This window comes from Pseudophryne corroboree, chromosome 5, assembly GCF_028390025.1.
Source record: "Pseudophryne corroboree isolate aPseCor3 chromosome 5, aPseCor3.hap2, whole genome shotgun sequence".
NCBI lineage: Eukaryota > Metazoa > Chordata > Amphibia > Anura > Myobatrachidae > Pseudophryne > Pseudophryne corroboree.
The window spans coordinates 123,308,655-123,327,480 of NC_086448.1; the positions used below are offsets into that span (position 1 = coordinate 123,308,655).

Sequence of the window (18,826 nt, forward strand, 5' to 3'; positions counted from 1 at the left end):
GTACACCCAAGGTGTTACCAGTGCGTCCACAGCTATTGCCTGTGGATCTCTTGACCTGGCGCAATACTTGTCCAGTTTCTTGTTGAGGCGAGACGCCATCATGTCTACCATTGGTCTTTCCCAACAGTTTATTAGCATGTGGAAGACTTCTGGATGAAGACCCCCCTCTCCCGGGTGTATATCGTGTCTGCTGAGGAAGTCTGCTTCCCAGTTGTCCACGCCCGGGAAGAACACTGCTGACAGTGCTATTACGTGATTCTCCGCCCAGCGAAGAATCTTGGCAGCTTCTGCCATTGCACTCCTGCTTCTTGTGCCGCCCTGTCTGTTTACATGGGCGACCGCCGTGATGTTGTCCGACTGAATCAACACCGGTTTTCCTTGCAGGAGTGGTTCTGTGAATAGACTTTTCCAGGTTCGTCCATACCCCCTGGAAGTTTCTTCCTTGTGTGACTGCTCCCCAACCTCTCAGGCTGGCGTCCGTGGTCACCAGGATCAAATCCTGTATGCCGAATCTGCGGCCCTCCAATAGATGAGCCTTTTGCAACCACCACAGAAGATATACCCTTGTCCTTGGCGACAGGGTTATTCGCAGGTGCATCTGAGGATGCGACCCTGACCATTTGTCCAACAGATCCCTTTGGAAAATTCTTGCATGGAATCTGCCGAATGGAATTGCTTCGTAAAAAGCCACCATTTTTCCCAGGACTCTTGTGCATTGATGTACAGACACCTTTCCTGGTTTTAGGAGGTTCCTGACAGGTCGGATAACTCCTTGGCTTTTTCCTCGGGAAGAAAAACCTTTTTCTGAACCGTGTCCAGAATCATCCCTAGGAACAGCAGACGTATCGTCGGAAAACAGCTGCGATTCTTGGAATATTTAGAATCCAGTCGTGCCGTCGAAGAACTACTTTAGATAGTGCTCTTCCGACCTCCAACTGTTCTCTGGAACTTGCCCTTTTTAGGTCGTGCAAGTAAGGGATAATTTAGATGCCTTTTTTCTTTGAAGAAACATCTTTTCGGCCATTACCTTGGTAAAAAGGCCCGGGGTGCCGTGGATAATTCAAACGGCATCGTCTGAAACTGATATTGACAGTTCTGTACCACGAACCAGAGGTACCCTTGATGAGAAGGACAAATTTTGGACATGGAGGTAATCCTTGATGTCCAGGGACACCATATAGTCCCCTTTTTTCCGGTTCGCTATCACTGCTCTGAGTGACTTTATCTCGATTTGAACCTTTTATGTAAGTGTTCAAAACATTTTAGATTTAGACTATGTGTCACCAAGCCGTCTGGCTTCAGTACCACAATATAGTGTGGAAAAATAATACCCTTTTCCTTGTCGTAGGAGGGGTACTTTGATTATCACCTGCTGGATATACAGCTTGTGAATTGTTTCCAATGCTGCCTCCCTGTCGGAGGGAGCCGTTGGTAAAGCAGACTTCAGGAAGCTGCGAGGAGAAGATGTCTCGACTCTCCAATCTTTACCCCTGGGATAATACTCGTACGATCTAGGGGTCAACTTGCGAGTGATCCCACTGCGCCCTGAGACTCTTGAGACTACCCCCCCACCTTGAGTCCGCTTGCACGGCCCCAGCGTCATGCTGAGGACTTGGCAGACGCGGTGGAGGGCTTCTTTTCCTGGGAAAGGGCTGCCTGCTGCAGTCTACTTCCCTTACCTCTATGTCTGGGCAGATATGACTGGCCTTTTGCCTGCATGCCCTCATGGGAAAGGAAAGATTGAGGCTGAAAAGACGGTGTCTTTTTTAGCTGAGATGTAACTTGGGGTAAAAAAGGTTGGATTTCCCAGCTGTTGCTGTGGTCCCCAGGTCCGATGGACCGACCCCCAAATAACTCCTTCCCTTTATACAGCAATACTTCCATCTGCCGTATGGGATCTGTATCACCTGACCACTGTCGTGTCCCTGACATCTTCTGGGAGATATGGACAACGCACTTATCTTGATGCCAGAGAGCAAATATCCCTCTGTGCATCTCACATACATATATATAGAATGCATCCTATTAAATGCTCTACATGAATAAAATATTTTCAGTCAGGGAATCCGACCAAGCCAACCCAGCACTGCATCTCCAGGCTGATGGCGATCGCTGGTCGCAGTATAACCACCGTATGTGTGTATATACTTTTTAGGATATTTTTCCAGCTTCCTATCAGCTGGCTCCTTGAGGGCGGCCGTATCTGGAGACGGTAACGCCACTTGATAAGCGTGTGAGCGCCTTATCACCCTAAGGGGTGTTTCCCAACGTACCCTAATTTCTGGCGGGAAAGGGTATAACGCCAATATTTGCTATCGGGGTAACCCTACGCATCATCACACACTTCATTTTATTTTATCTGATTCAGGAAAAACTACAGGTAGTTTTTTCACTCCCACATAATACCCTTTCTTGTGGTACTTGTAGTATCAGAAACACGTAACACCTCCTTCATTGCCCTTAACGTGTGGCCCTAATGAGAAATACGTTTGTTTATTCACCGTCGACACTGTATTCAGTGTCCGTGTCTGTGTCTGTGTCGACCGACTGAGGTAAATGGGCGTTTTTAAAAACCCCTGACGGTGTTTCTGAGACGCCTGGACCGGTCCTAATAGATTGTCGGCCGTCTCATGTCGTCAACCGACCTTGCAGCGTGTTGACATTCTCACGTAATTCTCTAAATAAGCCATCCATTCCGGTGTCGACTCCCTAGAGAGTGACATCACCATTACAGGCAATTTCTCCGCCTCCTCACCAACATCGTCCTCATACATGTCGACACACACGTACCGACACACAGCACACACACCGGGAATGCTCTGACAGAGGACAGGACCCACTAGCCCTTTGGGGAGACAGAGGGAGAGTCTGCCAGCACACACCAAAAACGCTATAATTATATAGGGACAACCTTATATAAGTGTTTCTCCCTTATAGCATCTTTTATATATATACAATATCGCCAAAATCAGTGCCCCCCCTCTCTGTTTTAACCCTGTTTCTGTAGTGCAGTGCAGGGGAGAGCCTGGGAGCCTTCTCTCCAGCTTTTCTGTGAGAGAAAATGGCGCTGTGTGCTGAGGAGATAGGCCCCGCCCCTTTTTCGGCGGCCTCGTCTCCCGCTATTTTTGAAGTTAGGCAGGGGTTAAATATCTCCATATAGCCTCTGTGGGCTATATGTGAGGTATTTTTTGCCTCTAATAAGGTTTTTATTTGCCTCTCAGAGCGCCCCCCCCAGCGCTCTGCACCCTCAGTGACTGTTGTGTGAAGTGTGCTGAGAGGAAAATGGCGCACAGCTGCAGTGCTGTGCGCTACCTTTATGAAGACTCAGGAGTCTTCAGCCGCCGAATTTGGACCTCTTCTCTCTTCAGCGTCTGCAAGGGGGCCGGCGGCGCGGCTCCGGTGACCATCCAGGCTGTACCTGTGATCGTCCCTCTGGAGCTAGTGTCCAGTAGCCAAGCAGCAAATCCACTCTGCACGCAGGTGAGTTCACTACTTCTCCCCTAAGTCCCTCGTTGCAGTGATCCTGTTGCCAGCAGGACTCACTGTAAAGTAAAAAACCTAAGCTAAACTTTCTCTAAGCAGCTCTTTAGGAGAGCCACCTAGATTGCACCCTTCTCGTTCGGGCACAAAATCTAACTGGAGTCTGGAGGAGGGTCATAGGGGGAGGAGCCAGTGCACACCACCTGATCTGGTAAAAGCTTTACTTTTTTGTGCCCTGTCTCCTGCGGAGCCGCTATTCCCCATGGTCCTTTCAGGAACCCCAGCATCCACTTAGGACGATAGAGAAAAATTATAATATTCAATGACATTTTATTTTTATTAGATTTAAGAAAACAGTTTGACATGAGTGAAACAGCAACAGCCATGTATGAATTACAGTGCACTGCTGCAGACCAAGCTATAACACAGCCTTCTCGAGACCGCTGGGATATATGTCAGTGTCCATATATGCTTTTTATATTTAACCCTTTAATGAAATTTATTTAGTAGTTTATGCTTTTGGAAACCTTAGAACCGTCTGTTGATTTTTTTTTTTAGCCCAGTGAGTTTCACAGGATTCATCCTGTGATTATTGGAACTCAATTGCTGAACTGTTAACTCTAAGGCTGCGGTGGGAGGGTAGGCTGCAGGAAGGGAGGGTTTGATTTAGGCACTAAGAAGGGGGATAAGGTTAGGCACTAAGGCGGGATGAGAGAGGGCTAGAACACTTACCTAACAGTTTTAGGTAAGGGTTCTAACCCAATCCTGCACGTTAGGATGCCGCTGTCGGTATTCTGACTAACGGCATCTCAAGAACCAGGATCCTGATACCATCCCAATCCAAATCTGTCATTGACAAACAGATCACTGGAATAAGACCACATGCTGTAGGGTCCCATAGCTATCAACCATCTACTTGTAAGCTAGAGATATAAACAGTCAATCTGTGTGTGATCCTTGTTCTATACCCATATCTCTAAACATACACTCTGTACATACCGATTCCCATTCACAATATTCATTTATTACGTCTTGCACAATAAATACTTACAAACCCCAGGGAGCTTATAAGAGAAAGCACTTGTCCTGGGGTACGGAAATAATCTTGCTTAGGTTTAGCCATTGAAGGTGTTGTTAAAATATCGATCATGTTTAGCTCTAAAAATAAAGAAATTAAAATATTTAGCTAAAGCAAAAACACACACAACAATCCTCCTTTAACGCTGAAAGAACCAGTACACTCATTATTATACAACGTACAACATTTGTAAAAACTGTTTCAGGCAACTGTGTAGAAAAGTTGAAATGGCCCATAGTAACCAGACATCGGATTCCATTTTCTGTCCGGGAAAAAAAAATATTATAATTATAGTGGGGAATTCAATAAGCTGAGGCTCTCGGGGGTAATTCCATTGACGCCAACAGCTAAGGGATTGTTTCACCTGCCTGGAGAAACGAGATCCCCGATAAGAGGTTATTTTTTTTATTATTGCAAAAACACATAGATCCGGGAACTTATCCCAGATCATGTGTTTTTCGCACGGAAATATAAACATTTTTCCATGAAAAAAAAAACCCAGTCATTAATTGAATTTGGGGGGGGTAATTGCAAAAAGAGATTTATGGTAGACTTACCATAGTTAAACCTCTTTCTGAGAAGTACACTGGGTTCCACAGGGAATACACTGGGGTGTAGAGTTGGATCTTGATCCAGAGGCACCAACAGGCTAAAGCTTTGACAGTTCCCAGGATGCATTGCATGGCCTCCTCTATAACCCCGCCTCCGGACACTGGAGCTCCATTTCGTTAACCAGTCCAATGCAGTAGCAGGTAAAAGAGAAGGCAGATGTTAGTCACATAGAACCACATTCTCACGACAGGAGAAGGGACCAGCGGCTAATGCCATACAAACCCAAAGAAGCTAAGTGCGTCAGGGTGGGTGCCCTGTGGAACCCAGTGTACCTCGCATAAAGATTTAACTATGCTAAGGCTACCATAAATCTCCTTTTCTGCAGCGGGGTACACTGTGTTCCACAGGGAATACATCGGGGATGTCCTAAAGAAGTTCGTCATGAGACAAGATGCACCGTAGTGGGCACAAGAACCCGGCGTCCAAAGGAAGCATTCTGGGAGGCGAAAGTATCAAAGGCATAGAAACTAATGAACGTGTTCACTGAGGACCACGTAGAAAGCCTTGCACAATTGTTCAGCGGACGCACCTCGGCGGGCCGCCCAAGAAAGTCCAACAGACCGAGTAGAATGGGCTTTGATAGCAGCAGGAGCTGGAAGACCAGCCTGTGCATATTTTTGTGCAATCACCATTCTAATCCATATGGCCAAGGCTTGCTTGTTCGCAGGCCAGCCACGTTTGTGAAAACCAAAAAGTACAAAAAGGGTATCGGACCTCCTGAGAGGCAGTCCTCTCCACGTAAATACGGAGAGCACGTACCACATCCAAAGACCGCTCTTTGGAGGACAAACCAGAAGAGATAAAAGCCGGAACCACAATCTCTTGGTTACGATGGAAAGATGACGCCACCTTAGGTAAATAACCGGGACGAGTTCTAAGAACTGCCTGGTCACGGTGAAAAATCAGAAAGGGTGGACGAAGGACAAAGCGTCTAAGTCAAACACCCTCCTAGCAGAGGCAATAGCCATCAGAAACACGACCTTAAGCGTAAGACACTTCAGGTACACAGACTGAAGAGGTTTAAATGGAGACACTTGTAGGGCATTCAAGACAACAGACAGATCCCATGGAGCCACAGGAGGGACACAGGGAGGCTGAATCCGTAAAACGCCCTGAAGTGAAAGTATGATTATCAGGAATAGACGCTATCTTTCTCTGAAACCACACCGACAAGGCAGAAATATGAACCTTGAGGGAGGCTAGACGAAGGCCTAAGTCTAGGCCTTGTTGCAGAAAAGCCAAAAGTCTGGAAGTTCTGAATTTGTATGCATTGTAATTCTTAGCAGCACACCAGGTGAAGTAAGAATTCCAGACCCTGTAATAAATCCGTGCAGAAGCCGGTTTGCGGGCCTTCAGCATAGTTTAGATAACTGCTTCGGAGAATCCTTTGGCCCTCAGGAGTGAAGCTTCAAGAGCCATGCTGTCAAAACCTGTCTGGCCTGGTCCAGGTAGACACAAGGGCCCTGAATGAGGAGGTCTGCGCATTGAGGAAGTAGAAGGAGGACGCTCATTCGATAGACCCTGCAGGTCTGAGAACCAATGCCGTCTGGGCCACGCTGGAGCGACTAGAAGTAGTATTCTTTCTTCTTGCTTGAATTTCCGTAGTACCCTGGGCTGAAGTGACACTGGAGGGAACACGTATGGCAGCCAAAAGTTCCATGGAATTGCCAGTGCGTCCACGAACGCTGCTTGAGGATCCCTTGTCCTTGAACCGAAGACCAGAACCTTGTGATTGTGTCGAGACGCCATCAGGTCTACAACTGGTAGGCCCCACTTGTCCACTAGGAGTTGAAAAACTTCCGGATGAAGACTCCACTCTCTGGCATGAATGTCCTGATGACTGAGGAAATCCGCTTCCCAGTTGAGGATTCCGGGAATGAACACTGCCGATATTGCTGGCAGATGGCATTACACCCAACAAAGGATTTCTGATACTTCCATCATTGCCATGTGGCTCCGAGTGCCGCCTTGATGATTTATGTATGCCACCGTGGTGGTGTTGTGAACAGGCCTGTTCTGTATCAGAGGCAGGGCAAGCGTCAAAGCATTGAACACTGCCCACAATTCTAGAATATTTATTGGGAAGAGAGATTCTGCCTTGATCCACCAACCCTGGAGAGAGTGTTGCTCTAACACCGCACCCCAATCCTGCAGACTGGCATCCGTAGTCAGCAGGACCCAGCTGGAGATCCAGAAGGGACAGCCCCTGCTCAACTGTTGGTCCTGTAGCCACCAGCTCAGTGACTGACGAACCTCCGGAATCAAGGAGATCATTTGAGATCTGATCCAATGAGACAGGCCGTCCCACTTGGAAAGGATTAACCTCTGCAGGGGGCGGGAATGAAATTGAGCGTACTCTACCATGTCGAAAGCAGACACCATGAGGCCTAGTACTTGCATCGCCAGGTGTATCGACACTCTTGGGCGAGAAAGGAAGTATCTGATCCTGTCCTGAAGTTTCAGGACTTTCTCTGGAGATAGAAACAGTTTTTGGCTGTGCGTGTCCAGCAGTGACCCAGGTGCACAATGCTCCGAGCAGGGACCAGCGAAGACTTTTTCCAGTTGATAAGCCACCCGTAGGCTTGTAGGAATTGGGCCGCCAGTTTCAGATGACTGAGGAGAACATCTTGGAAGATCGCCACGATCAGCAAGTCTCCAGATATGGCAGGATCCCGATTCCCTGATGACAAAGAAGAGCAGTCATCACGGCCATGACCTTGGTGAAGATCGGAGGGGCAGTGGCCAGTCCAAATGGAATTGATAATGTACATTGCCAATAACAAACCGCAGATATTGCTGATGCGATATGGCAATTGGTATATGCAGGTAAGGATCCTGTATGTCCAGGGATACCATATAGTCTTTGGGTTCCATGGCCAGTAGAAGAGAGCGCAGCGTTTCCATACGGAATTTGGGCACTCTCACAAACTTGTTCAATGATCTGAGGTTGAGTATAGGCTGGAACGACCCATTGGGTTTCGGGACTAGAAACAAGGTCGACTAGTATCCCCTGCCTCTCTGGGGCAGAGGTACCGGCACTACCACTCCTGTGTCCAGGAGGGATCGCACAACCAGGTGTTGAACTTGCGCTTTCAACGGATTCCAGGGGGAAGCCCGGCCCGTCATGCAGCTGGCTTGTCTAGTTTGGAAGCAGGCTGATGGGCAGCCAAGGACTGTTTAGGTTTAGGCTTAGTGGTTTTGGAAGCACAAGCCTGTCTTGGGTACCTGGTGGTCGAAAGGTAAGAAAAGTGGTACTCTTAGCCTTCGGTGCAGAAGGATTAGTACTTAGGAGAAACGCAGTCTTAGCAGTCGCCAAGTCAGTCACAATCTTATTTAGATCTTCCCCAAATAGGATGTCTCCCTTAAAGGGGAGCAACTCCAAGGTCCTTTTGGAGTCCAGGTCCACCTTCCAGGACCTCAACCACAGAATTCAGCGAGCCAGTATATACGTAGTAGACGCCTTGGCCGCCATTACACCTGCCTCAGAGGACGCCTCCTGAATATAGTGGGAGGCGGTGGTAATATGAGACAGATATTGTCTGGCAGTGTCAGAAATATCCTGAGGCAGCTCTTCCTCTAATGCCTGAACCCATGCTTCAATACCTTTTGCGGCCCAGGAGACTGCTATAGTGGGTCTATGTACAGCACCTGTAAGGGAGTAAAATCGACTTCAGGCATACCTCCACACGCTTATCCGTCGGTTCCTTCAGTGAGGTGACAGTGGTGACAGGCAGAGTAGATGACACCACAAGACAGGTGACATGAGAGTCCACTGGCGGTGGATTTTCCCATTTCTTACTCAACTTCGCAGGGATAGGATAACGAGCTAGCATCTTCTTAGACAGGGAGAATTTATATCCTGGAGAAGACCAGGGTTCCTGATGTATGTCTATTAAATGGTCAGAATGTGGTAAGATTACTTTAGCAACCTCTGAAATTTGAACTTATAAGGTTTCTTAGACGCAGTAGTGGGATCTACCTCATCATCAATTTGTAGAATCAGCTTAATAGCCTCCACTATGTCAGGAACATCAACCTGAGTTGTAGGTTCCTCGTCAGAAGCAACTGTATCAGTGTCTGACAGATCAGTATATTCCCTATCCTCACCAGAAGAATTATCTGAAATATTAGTGGATTGTGAGGAGGAAGCGGCATAGATTTTTGTCTAACTAGAGATTGATTTAATTGTTGTACCTGGGTAGACAGTGTCCGCCCAGGGCGGATTAACTACAGCGACAATATGTGGCTGCAATGGCACAGGAGGTCCCAAAGGGGGCGTAAGACGTGTCACAAGCGTATTCAGCATACTTGAGAATGCTGCCCAAGGTGGCTCCTGATTGGCTACAGGGGCTGACTGGGAGATGTATGGCACCCAGTATACAGACCATCAGTTAAAACTTCCCCCTCAGGTAAATCCTTGGCACAAGCACTGCATGATGCAGAAGCACCCGCGGGTTTCCCGCCCTTTGTGGCAGACATTATAGGGAATGTAGCCGTAGAGCATAACAGTACAATATAGCCAGACAAATACAATACCTGCAAAACAGTCCCTTAATTATGAGACGGTAAATACAGAACATAAACAGAGAATTAATGCGGTATGAGGTTGATTGACCCTGACGCACCTAGCCTCCCAGGGTACAGAATACAGTGATAGGTATGGCTGTGATACACTGAAAGTGAATTACATGCAGCAAATGCAGGCACACATATCAGAACACTTGCACTAAATACTCTGGTAGAGAGACACTTGTTCTTAACGAACACTGTCTTAAAAAGACATGTAGAATACTTAAGTGACTGTAGAATCACAGCGCTGATGAGGCAGCCGGATTTACAGAGGAGACTTTGCCCAGCAGTCCTGGAGACCAGACGCAGCTACTTGAGAAGATGGCGCCTAAATCTAAGCCAGGGAGTGAGGGAGAGCAAGATGCAGCTTTAGGGCGGGAACACCAGCAGTAGATGGCGCCTGGAGCTGGGGGAGGGGCTACAGGTCAGCGACCTATCCCCTATGCTGGTCCTCACCACCGGGTACTGTGGAGCCTATTTAAAATGGATTTTACATAATTCGACCTGTGCTACCTGCCCTGGTGGATATAGTGGGGTCCCTGTGCTGACAGTGTCCACGCCAGCGACGCGGTCCATCTACTGGGACCGCGACCGGAACGCGATTTAGCGGCGTGTCACGCCTGGAGGATTCTCTTACCTCCTCCCTAAGAAGCAGCCACGCTATCCTGGAGAGCGTCAGCGGCGGTGTGCCTGATAACTGGAGCGCCTCCGCCGCAAGTAACCGGGAACTTGGCCAGCGGGAGTATGCAGCACTGCTGGGGAGGTGATGGAGCCGCAGCACAGTATGTAACAATGACATATAAAGTACTGCAGCCCTTGAAGTCTTCTAAAAGCTCTTTTCAGGGCTGCCTAGCGCAGCCCCCACTGTTGTTAAGTGACCTGCTCTGCAGGCACCAACTTGCAAACTGAGCTCCTGTATCCAGAGGCAGCGTTATAGAGGAGGCCATGCAACGCATTCTGGGAACAGTCAAAGCTTTAGCCTGTTGGTGCCTCTGGATCAAGATCCAACTCTACACCCCCAATGTATTCCCTGTGGAACAGTGTACCTCGCTGCAGAAAGGCTTTTTTTTTGTGGAAAAATTTACAGATTGGCTAGTATAGCGAACGCATGCTCTTCTACTTAGTTACCTTATACTTAAGGAACAACCTGCTTTTGGAGATTGATGTGTACTAAAGTTTGTGCAATACTGAGCTGAGCAATGTAAATTTTTTTTTTTTTTTTTTTTTTAAATTGTTTATTTTAATTTTTAGGTTATGAATAACACCACAGCTCCCCACCACACGTGGGGTGAGCTGTCGTCATGTAACAAATACAATCAAAAACAGAGATATAGCTCTAGAACATAAATCATGCGATTCCCAACTTGTGACAGGAAAGAAAGGAGGTAAATAAGAGGAATAGGGTACCATGTGAGTCGTTAATCATACATTTGTTGAGATGAAAAACAGTTGTGGATTATACCTCTGGGTGAGAGTAAAGAGAAGACCCTACTGCCGGGTGGGAACCGGATATTACGCACTTAGCATATAGCATTAGAAAGATGAATTCTAGGGAAAGAAAGAGAGAGCAAGAAGAGAGAGAAGAGGGAGCGGGACAAGACGGGAAGGGAATAGGATAGGGGGGGGGGGGGGGGGAAGACCCAGGTTTGGGGGGGCCGCTAGTGCGCCTCCTCTGTCCGCTGATCACGGGTAGGGCGTTAGTATAAGAAGGGAAGAATGCTACCTGAGGGACACGAAGAGGTCACATTTGGGGGCGGGTTTGTAACTACTTGTCAGGATAGGTGGACACCGAACTCAAAGCAGGAGAGCCAACGAGCTTCCGGGGGAACGCAATCCACTTGCGGGAGCCTGTGAATCGAACCAAAGTTCCCAGCTCAGAAGAAACTGGAAAGATCTATTATGGAGATATGCAGTGATTTTTTCCATGCTTGCGAGATACCATATCTTGTTGATGACCTGTCTAATAGGGGGGGCTCCCTCTGTTTCCATTGAAGGGCAATTGAGCATCTAGCTGCGTTTAGGATCTGTGTCAGTAGTTTACCAGAGTTTGGGGGTGCGTTAGCAATGGGGAGTCCTAGTAGGAAGGACCAAGGGGCTTTTTGTATTTGAGTCTGGAGTACTGTACTCAACAGGTGTGCGATTGCATCCCAGAATTTTGTGATTTTAGGGCACGTCCACCAAATATGGAGGAAAGAGCCGTGTTCCCCGCATTCTCTCCAGCACATGGGTGATGAGGATGGAAACATTTTGTGGAGTCTTGAGGGGACAAGATACCACCTGTATAAGATTTTGTATGCGTTTTCCTTTACCAGGGTTGAGATAGAGGACTTCGCTACCGCAGCGAAGATGTCCGACCAATCGTAGTCATCAGGTACCGGCCCTAAATCCCGTTCCCACTGGAGCACGAAGGCCGGGGACTTCTTCTGATCCCGATTCTGGAGAAGGGAATATAGCAGAGAGATGATTCCTCGCTCGAGTGGTTTGTGATAACAGTAGGACTCCAGCGTGGTGAGAGGTTGGAACGGGGACGTGTTTGATAAAGAGGTGATGAAATGTCTCAGCTGGAAATAGGTGAAGGGGTTTGCCTCCGGGAAGTCAAATTTCGTCATGATGTCCGATAGAGGAGCGCAATTTCCATCGGTGAGCATGTCCAGAGCAAAGCGTATGTTCCGTTCCGCCCATGGACCCGAGCGGGAAAATGACTGACCTGGTGCAAATGAGGGGTTGTCCCATAAGGGGGTAAGCGCCGAGGGAGATGTCAGTAAGTGAAAGCGACGTGTGCCATAGTCCCATATCTGACAAGTGAACTCTAGCACCGGGTGCAATTGTAGGTGGGGAGATCTGGATCTAGGGGGGGATAGGAGTAGGGATGACAAAGATGGGATGGGGCTAAGTGCCGACTCCAGCTGGAGCCAGCGTAGGGTCTGTGTAGGGGCGAACCAGGTTACCGCCTGGCTAAGGTGGGAGGCCAAATAATATAGGCGGATGTCTGGGAAACCTCTACCTCCTTCCTGCACTGGTTTGCGCAGGGTTGAGAAGCCTATTCTGGGCACCTTGTTTCTCCACACAAATCGAAGCAACCATGAGTGGACTTGTGCTAAAACAGATTCCGGAACCTTCACCGGTAGAGTCTGAAACAGGTAAAGTAGACGGGGAATAATGTTCATTTTCAGAGCTACAATGCGCCCCAGCCAGGAGATAATTAGTGATTGCCATTTATGGAGGTCGGCTTTGAGGTTTTTGAACAGTGGCGAAAAGTTTTCCTTATATAGGTCTCCGTGGCAGCGTGTAATAAAGATCCCCAGATAACGTATTTTAGAAGCGCACCAGGTGAATTTAAAGTTGCTTTGCATGTGGGATAATCGGGGAGGGGGGATGTGGAAGGGGAGAGCCTCCGTTTTGGACCAGTTTACTTTGTACCCCGAGACTTGGCCATATTCAAGGAGGAGGTCAAAGAGGTTCGGTAAAGAAGTGTGTGGCGAGGAAAGCGAAAGGAGGACATCGTCTGCAAACAGAGAAATTTTGTAAGTGGAGCCCCCTACCTTCAGTCCCCCGATGTCAGGCGAGGCTCGGATGCGGGCTGCTAGGGGCTCTATAACTAGGGCAAAGATCAGAGGCGAGAGTGGGCAGCCCTGTCTGGTGCCGTTGGAGATAACTAGAGGGTCCGACTGCACTCCGTTCACAGATACTCTGGCGGAGGGGCACGAGTACAAGGCCTGAATTCCTGTGAGAAACTCCCCCTGAAAACCGAAGTGGGCAAGTGTTTCGAATAGAAAGGGCCACCCTATCCTGTCAAACGCCTTCTCTGCGTCCAGAGAAAGCAAAAGAGCAGGAGTGTGCGTGAGGTTGATGTGGTGAGCAAGGCTAATAATGCGTCTTGTGTTGTCTCGGGCTTGGCGACCGGGAATAAATCCTACCTGATCATTATGGACGAGGTGTGGTAATACACTATTTAATCGTAGGGCTAAAATTTTTGCGTAGATCTTGATATCCGAATTAAGTAGCGAAATAGGTCTATAGTTAGCGCAATTAGAAGCGTCTTTGCCGTCCTTGTGGATAACTATAATTTTAGCCTCCAGAGCCGATTTGGAGAAAGAAGCACCCTGTAAAACTGCGTTGAAGAGGGATGAAAGGTGGGGTGCAAGTTGGGGAAGAAAAGTCTTGTAATAGGCGGCCGTGAAGCCGTCTGGGCCCGGCGCCTTGGTAAGTTTTAGGGCTTTAACCACGGTGGCTATTTCTTCATTGGAGATCTTTGAGTTTAATCCTGCGGCGTCCGATGGGCTCAGACAAGGCAGCCGGCATTGGGACAGGAAGGCGCGAATGGCCTCATGAAAGTCCGGTTTCGATTGAGTGGGCCCATGGGCGTTGTATAGTTTTTCGTAGAAGCGAGAGAAAGCTTCAGTAATACCTTTAGGGTCAGCTGTTTTCTTGCCTGAGGAGGACTGGATAGATAGGACATTGTTCCTAGCAAGTTTAGCCCGAAGTCTAGAAGCTAGTAGTCGGTCAGCTTTATCCCCTTTTTCGTAAAAGGACTGATTAAGCCATTTCAGGCTAGCCTCTGCCTTCGCCGTCAGGAGCATATTTAATTCTCCCCTGGCCGCGGACAAGGACGAACGATCTGCTTCGGAACCAGTTTTTTTGTGTTTTTGTGAGAGGGACGTCACCAAGTCCGAGAGCTCCCGTATGCGTTTGGATCTGGTCCTCTTATTATGAGATGAGGCACTAATCAGGTTTCCGCGTATTACTGCTTTGTGGGCGTCCCATAATAACATAGGGGAAATAGATGGGGATATATTTGTATCAAAGTAGTGTGATATTTCGGCGGCTATGCGAGTTTTTGTTTGAGGGTTCAGGAGGAGTCTGTCATTCAGCCTCCAAACAGGGTGCCGAACGGGGGGGTGCGGGCCAGGGACGTCCACAGAAACCGGGCCGTGGTCTGACCACGTGCTCGGGTGGATGGAGGCGTCAAGAATGCATTGGGCTGGTTCCGCACTTAAAAATATCATGTCCAGTCTTGTGTAGACATCGAAAATGGGGGAATAATATGTGTAATCCCTAGCATTTGACTCCTTCGTTCTCCAGGTGTCGAAGAGGAGGTGCTGTGACAGCAGGTGGTTTAGAGCGGCTGCGTTGCGCGAGTGTAAGGAGCGCATGGAACTGGGCAAAGGTTTTGATCTGTCCAAGTCGCTATCCAGAGTTATGTTAAAGTCTCCCCCCAACACCACGCTGCCGTTTCTGTGCAAGGCTAAGAGGCTATTTAGGGAGCGAAAGAAAGGGGGCCTGAAGCTGGTTTGGAGCATATACGTTCAAGAACGTATAGGGGGATCCGTTTAATAACCCTACTAATAGCAAGTATCTGCCTTCTGGGTCCCGCAGTATTTCAGAGGGGGTAAAATCTAGATGTCTGGCAAATAGTATAGAGACCCCTTTCTTCTTGCGCATGGGGTCGCAAGCATGGAAAGATTGTGGGAATGATTTTGATCTAAGTTCGGGGTGCGACTTACCCGAGAAGTGAGTCTCCTGTAAGAATACGATGTCACCACTGAGTTGTTTAAGGGACTGGAACAAAAAAGAGCGTTTACGTGGGCTGTTTAATCCCTTCGTGTTCAGGGTAATTATTCTAAGAACCATGGCGTTGAGGTGGAGCACAGTTCGTATGGGAGCGCATCAGCGGGACCCCTGGGGAGAGAGGGGAAAGGAAAGGGGAGGAAATCAGAGAAAGAGGGGGAGAAAGAGTAAGAGAACAGAAGGAGCATAGGCAAAAATTAGTATCCATAACTTGATAACAGGGAAATTCCATTCTCACTAGTCGGACCCAAGGAAGAAGGAGACCCGCAGGTCCAGTTCGTCCGACGTCGACCTCGGAGGTCGAGTGGGGGGTGGATGAACCCGGCCGGTTGAAGAGAAAACCGGGTCCCGTGTGTGTACAAACTCAATTTAAATATATGTATTGCGGCTTATAAGCCAAAGGAGCTAACGGGGAAGGGAGGGGAAGGAGGGGAGTGGGGAGAGGAAGGGGGTGAGTCGCATATTGCGGTTGGTAGGCCGAAGAAGCCAACAGGGGGGGGGGGGAAAGCAAGTTCGAGGGGACTAAAGGTACTTGTGATATGTCTGTTACGAAGCAACAGTAGTAGCATTGGAATCAGTTTGGATTAAGAAAAGGAGAATCTGCCCCGTCGGGCCGCTCGCGGCAGGAGCCCGCGCGGCCAGGCGCGCGGGACCCTGTCCCAAGGGCCCGGGAAGGCCCACCCAAAACACATTCGCCAAGGCAACAAGCGGTCAACAGCAGTTATCTAGTGGGCTCCGCGCCATTGAATGGGGGGTGAGTGGAGGCGAGGGGGGGGGGGGGGGGGGGGAGGGAGGAAGGGGAGCATAAGGGGACCAAGGGTAAACACGGCATGGCAATCGCAAAGCAACAATAACAACACTTAGAGTAGTATGATATAATAAGAGAGAGGCGGCGGCCCAGTCGGGTCGCCAGGGACAGTAGCCCCCGCGGCCAGCCGCGGGGAGCCCCTGCCCCGGGGGCCCGAGAAGGTCCACTCGTCAGATATGCAGCAGTGACATAAACAGTGAATAATTGTTATATAGAGGGCCTTGTACCCCATGCGGGCCTCAGCAAGGCGCACCGGGATCTTCCGTGGTACTCTGAAGGCCCGTTCGGGCATCATTGCCCTGTAAGGCCCCTAACATATAACGGCTCATGTATCTAAAGAGGTACGTGTTGTCGGTCCAACTGTGTTCCATTCTGGAGATGGGGCCGTGAGGGAAGGGGAGGTGTTGACTGGTAGAGGTCGTTGAGAGGTGGCCGGGGGGGCGGAGATGTTCAGTTGACGGAGTAGTTGTAGGGCTTCGTCCGGTGATCTGGCAGAGAGGAATTTACCATCCGCCCTGACCTGGAGGGCAAAGGGGAAGCCCCATCTATATCTGATGTTGCTGTCTCTCAGGGCTTTGGTTATGTCCTTTAATTCCCGCCTCCTATTCAGCGTGACTGGCGACAGGTCCTGGAAGATTGAAAGATCTGAGCCTTCGAAAGAGGTAACCGGAGACCTCCTAGCTTTGGCGAAGACTTGGTCTTTGGCCGCAAAGTAGTGAAATCGTAGGATCACATCTCTCGGTGTTGTTGCATCCTGGGATCTAGGACGCAGGGCTCTGTGAGCTCTATCTAGGAGTAACATGTCGTCTGGAACGGAGGGGGCGAGAGTGCGGAAGAGGCGGAACAGGTAATCCATGAGGTGGGATTGTTCCACCGTTTCGGGAACGTTACGGATTCGAAGATTGTTCCGACGGCCTCTGTTGTCTAAATCTTCTTGTTTATCTGCCATCAGCATAACGTCGGTACGCATTTGGGTCATCTCCTGTTCCGATTCTTGTTGGAAGGCTATTAGCTCTTCTTGTTTTCTCTCGATGGCGTCGACTCTGGAGCCCAGATTGTCCACATCGCTTTTCAGGCCCGATATCGCCTCCTGTACCTCCGCGCGGATTGATTTCTTAATGTTGCGCATTTCGGACAGGAGAAGGGCGACGTCTGCTTTTGTGGCGGGTGTAGAGGAAGAGTCATCATCTGAGTCCCGGTCAGAGGTGGGTGGGGGTGAGGCAGTTTTCCGGGTGGAGGATGGGGTAGAATTCTTGAAGTAGCCCACCAAGTTATGGGCGTTCGTCTTTTTCCCCCCTTTAGGCATCGTGGTGGTGAGGGGTGAGAAAAATTGGTAGTCAACACCTAGGCAGGTATGGGGGGAGCTCCTAGGGCATTAGGATCGCACACGGGACCTGGAGCGCAGTATGACAAGATCACATGGTGAACGGTTCACGGGAGGATGACCCGCCGAGCCCGGTCGGGTATGCTGAGGTGGGAGGGTACACTCTTAAGCCCCCTGTTAGTTTAAGATCTCCCAGGGACACTGCTGGGGTCGTCCAATGGGCCGCGTCGGTTGTCTATGTGGGCGTAAGAGATGGCGCCCTGAGGGTGCCCCCGGTGGTGTCAGTGTTCGTGGGCCCACGTTTGTGTGTCAGCCAGCAGTGGCGAATGAATAGGAGGGTGAGAGCACGCGTCGGGCAGTGTGTCCCCTCAGGTGCTGTGCGCAGCGGTACCCCGTCGTCTGTGCGTGGGAGGCGGTGCAGCCAGATGGGGGGACGGCGACTGTGGGGTGAGCTTGGACCATAAAGGTCTGTTCTGATGGAGCTCAGACCTGATGCAGCACTGCGAGTCTGGGGAGGGCAGGTGAAGGGACACTCAGTCACTCAGGATCCGGGCTGCGAGCTCATCTATCCCCAGCTGCAATGCAGGGCTATGTTGTGTGTCTATGCCCACTGGCCCCGGAGTGTGGCCCTGAGCGAGGGCACCTGCGGCGTTTCCAGGGGATCTATTGCTGAGCTATGCCTCTACCAAGATGGCCGCCGCTGCTCCCTCCGTCTCGTCTGGCAGGCTGGGGATGTGAGCAGGGCCAGGTCAAAGCCTCCACAAGGGCCGGCGATGTGATGTCCCGTGGGCAAAGAAAGCAACTTTCTTTCCGTTTGTCGGGGCAGCGGGGAGAGACCGCCGCGGTGAGTTGCTGGGAAACACCAGCGTGTGACTCACCCGCCGCACGAGGCCGCCTCCGTCCGCCGCTCAGAGCTCCGTCCTCCCGCTCCACTTGCCGAGGACCCCTGGGAGCTCCGGTTCAGAGGGTATCTCTCTCCGGCCGCCGGTATTCTTCGACGGGGTAAGTAGTAGCCGTCTCCTGGGCAATGCCGTCCGCAGGCCGCAGGGCTGTACTGAGTAGGGGAGGGGAAGCCGTACTCCAGCCCCCGGCTTCTGATGGAGGGGAAGGCCGCAACCCGCGGGAACCCTTAAAAGGGCTCCCCGGCTCCGCAACCGATGCCCCTCGCCCTGGGTGATAAAGGGCACAGGAATCTGTGTCTGTGCTCCCGTGGGGTACAGCAAGTCCCTGCAAATAGACTATTTATATGTGGGGCTGCAGGAGCTCATAAGAAATGCTTCCTCACAGCACACCAGCCAGGCCACGCCGAGCAATGTAAATTTTAGCTTTCACCTAATCTGACAGGTGTATGGTCTGTAATAAAGAAAACAGACATCGCCAAAGGGCC

The 18,826-nt window shown here is 49.9% G+C and overlaps 1 protein-coding gene across 1 annotated transcript in view; it reads right to left on the reverse strand.

Moving 5' to 3' along the window:
• Positions 1-18,826, reverse strand: part of MASTL (microtubule associated serine/threonine kinase like) — a 245,522-nt gene that overhangs the window by 113,651 nt on the left and 113,045 nt on the right. The window contains exon 5 of the mRNA XM_063921679.1: positions 4,532-4,638. Within this exon, the coding sequence (XP_063777749.1) occupies positions 4,532-4,638 (107 nt within the window). The remainder of the gene's footprint in view (positions 1-4,531; positions 4,639-18,826) is intronic.